This window comes from Aegilops tauschii, chromosome 3, assembly GCF_002575655.3.
Source record: "Aegilops tauschii subsp. strangulata cultivar AL8/78 chromosome 3, Aet v6.0, whole genome shotgun sequence".
NCBI lineage: Eukaryota > Viridiplantae > Streptophyta > Magnoliopsida > Poales > Poaceae > Aegilops > Aegilops tauschii.
In genome coordinates, this window is record NC_053037.3 from 491,747,451 (window position 1) to 491,749,695 (window position 2,245).

Consider the following 2,245-nt stretch of genomic DNA (forward strand, 5'->3'; position numbering starts at 1 on the left):
CCGAGTACTAGTTAGCATCATACTATGATCATTGGATCGGGATATCATGATCCACGAGGCACGAGTTCCGCTACATAATAATATAACCTTCTCGCGTTCCTTGAGCACATAAACTATTCTTGACGTGATACCCAGTCGGCATCAAACACGGAGGCCAGGAGTAAGATGCCCCCGTCGTGTTCCGTGAGCTGGAAAAAAATTAAGTGTGAATGAAATATTTTTGCATTTGCCTTTCTCCCTTTATAAAGCAAAGCCATGAGAGCACACAATTACACCACAACACACACACACGGAAACAAACAGTGTTCCTGCATCTCCAAAGCAGCGGAAGGATAGGATAATGGCCGGTGAGAAGAAGGGGCTGGTGCTGCTGGACTTCTGGGTGAGCCCGTTCGCGCAGCGCTGCCGCATTGCGCTGGCCGAGAAGGGCCTGGCCTGCGAGTCCCTGGAGCAGGAGCTGCTGGGCGACAAGAGCGACCTCCTCCTCGGCTCCAACCCGGTCCACAAGAAGGTCCCCGTGCTCCTCCACGACGGCCGCGCCGTCTGCGAGTCCCTCGTCATCCTCGAGTACATCGAGGACGCCTTCCCGGGCGCGGCCCCGCGGCTCCTCCCCGCCGACCCGCACGCGCGCGCGCAGGCGCGGTTCTGGGCCGACTACGTCGACAAGCGGGTGTACAGCTGCGGGACGCGGCTGTGGAAGCTCAAGGGGGAGGGGCGCGCGGCGGCGCGGGCCGAGATGCTGGAGACGCTCCGGACGCTGGACGCCGAGCTCGGGGACAGGGCGTTCTTCGGCGGTGAGGCGTTCGGGTTCGTGGACGTCGCGCTCATACCGCTCACGTCGTGGTTCTACAGCTACGAGAAGCACGGCGGGTTCAGCGTCGAGGAAGAGTGCCCGGGGCTGGCGGAGTGGGCGCGGCGGTGTGGGGAGAGAGAGAGCGTGGCCAAGGTCCTGACGCCACCGGAGGAGGTGCACGACTTCATCTGCCTGCTCAAGAAGCACTACGGCGTCGAGTAGCGCTGATCGATCACGATCAGCCGGCTGGTGGATGCGTGGCGAACTGTTTGCTTTCGTGGAGTTTGGCTCGAGTCTGCTCTTGTTTGTGTTTAATTTGAGTCTTAATGCCATTTGTCTCGTGTTCTACTTCCAAGATGTTGTCCAATGTATTTGCCTATTTGGGACCCCCATGTATGTGAGGGACTTCAAAATGTTTTGCTCAAGAAAATTGCTTTATTAATTAAGTATAGTGCATTTCATAGAGCAAAATCCTATTATACCTAAAAGATTAGCTAATCCTGGTTATCTTATTTATCTTAACATGCACTGTCCAGATCATCAAGTAGGTCCACTACTTCATCTCTCTTGACATGCAGTCACCTCACCGCAGCACATGTGCCATGTCGGTAGCCCCGTTTTGGTCAGTAGCTCCGTTTCTAGCCGTAAAAACTGATCAAAGCCCAGCCCTGATGCAGGCACATCATCACTAATCGATAATTCTCCCGATGTTGCATGCACAACGGTTTTCTTAAGCAAGCAAAAAAACACATATTTTGTAGTCGATCTGTTTTCTCGACCGTAGCCTCTGGGCAGCACGATGAAATTTTGCACCTAGTGTCCCACGACGATTTCTATAAGGCCTTGGCGCTTACGAGAGGTGCTTGAAGAAATAAATCAGACTTTTCTTAAGCATCGGTGCTTATTTGTACAGGACATACGCTTAATTAGGCGTCTCTCTTGTAGAAACAGGCACTGGTGCTTCAGAAAAAATCAGGTTTATTTTTCTAAGCACCTAGCATTGTACAAGGCCTTAGGCGCATGGATCGATGATAGCGACCCAGCGCATACTCTCCCCACGTGCCACGTCCTCGGTATGAGCCACTCATACTATTTTTTCTTTTTCTTTTATTTTTTGCCTGGTTTTTCTTTTTTTCACTTTTTAATTATTTTATTTTATTTTCCTTCTTTCTTTTTCCTTTTTTAAAATTTAGCAACCATTTACTAAAAAATTGAACATTCTCAAACCAACGAATATTTTTGAACTCATGAACATTTTTTGCAATTCATGAACAATTATTGAATTAACAAACATATTTTTCCAAGTTTATAATATATTTTGAATTCGCAGACTTTTTTGAATTAAAAAAATCGAATTCATGAATATTTTTTAATTAATGACCTTTTTTTAATTCATGAACACTTTTTGAAATCTTGGATTTTTTATAAAGCCACGAACATTAATTTAAAGTC

General features: G+C 48.1%; 1 protein-coding gene across 1 annotated transcript; it reads left to right on the forward strand.

Annotated features, from left to right (window-relative positions):
• The first annotated feature begins 258 nt into the window (after positions 1 to 258).
• On the forward strand, positions 259 to 1,223 carry LOC109743868 (probable glutathione S-transferase GSTU1). Its single transcript, XM_020302954.4, has one exon. It carries the CDS (start codon positions 341 to 343, stop codon positions 1,013 to 1,015), a length of 675 nt encoding a protein of 224 aa, XP_020158543.1. The 5' UTR covers positions 259 to 340; the 3' UTR covers positions 1,016 to 1,223.
• The last annotated feature ends 1,022 nt before the right edge of the window (positions 1,224 to 2,245 follow it).

What these genes read in the sequence shown, in the direction of transcription:
- LOC109743868 (XM_020302954.4), top strand. Translation starts at nt 341, where the DNA reads ATGGCCGGTGAGAAGAAGGGGCTGGTGCTGCTGGACTTCTGGGTGAGC.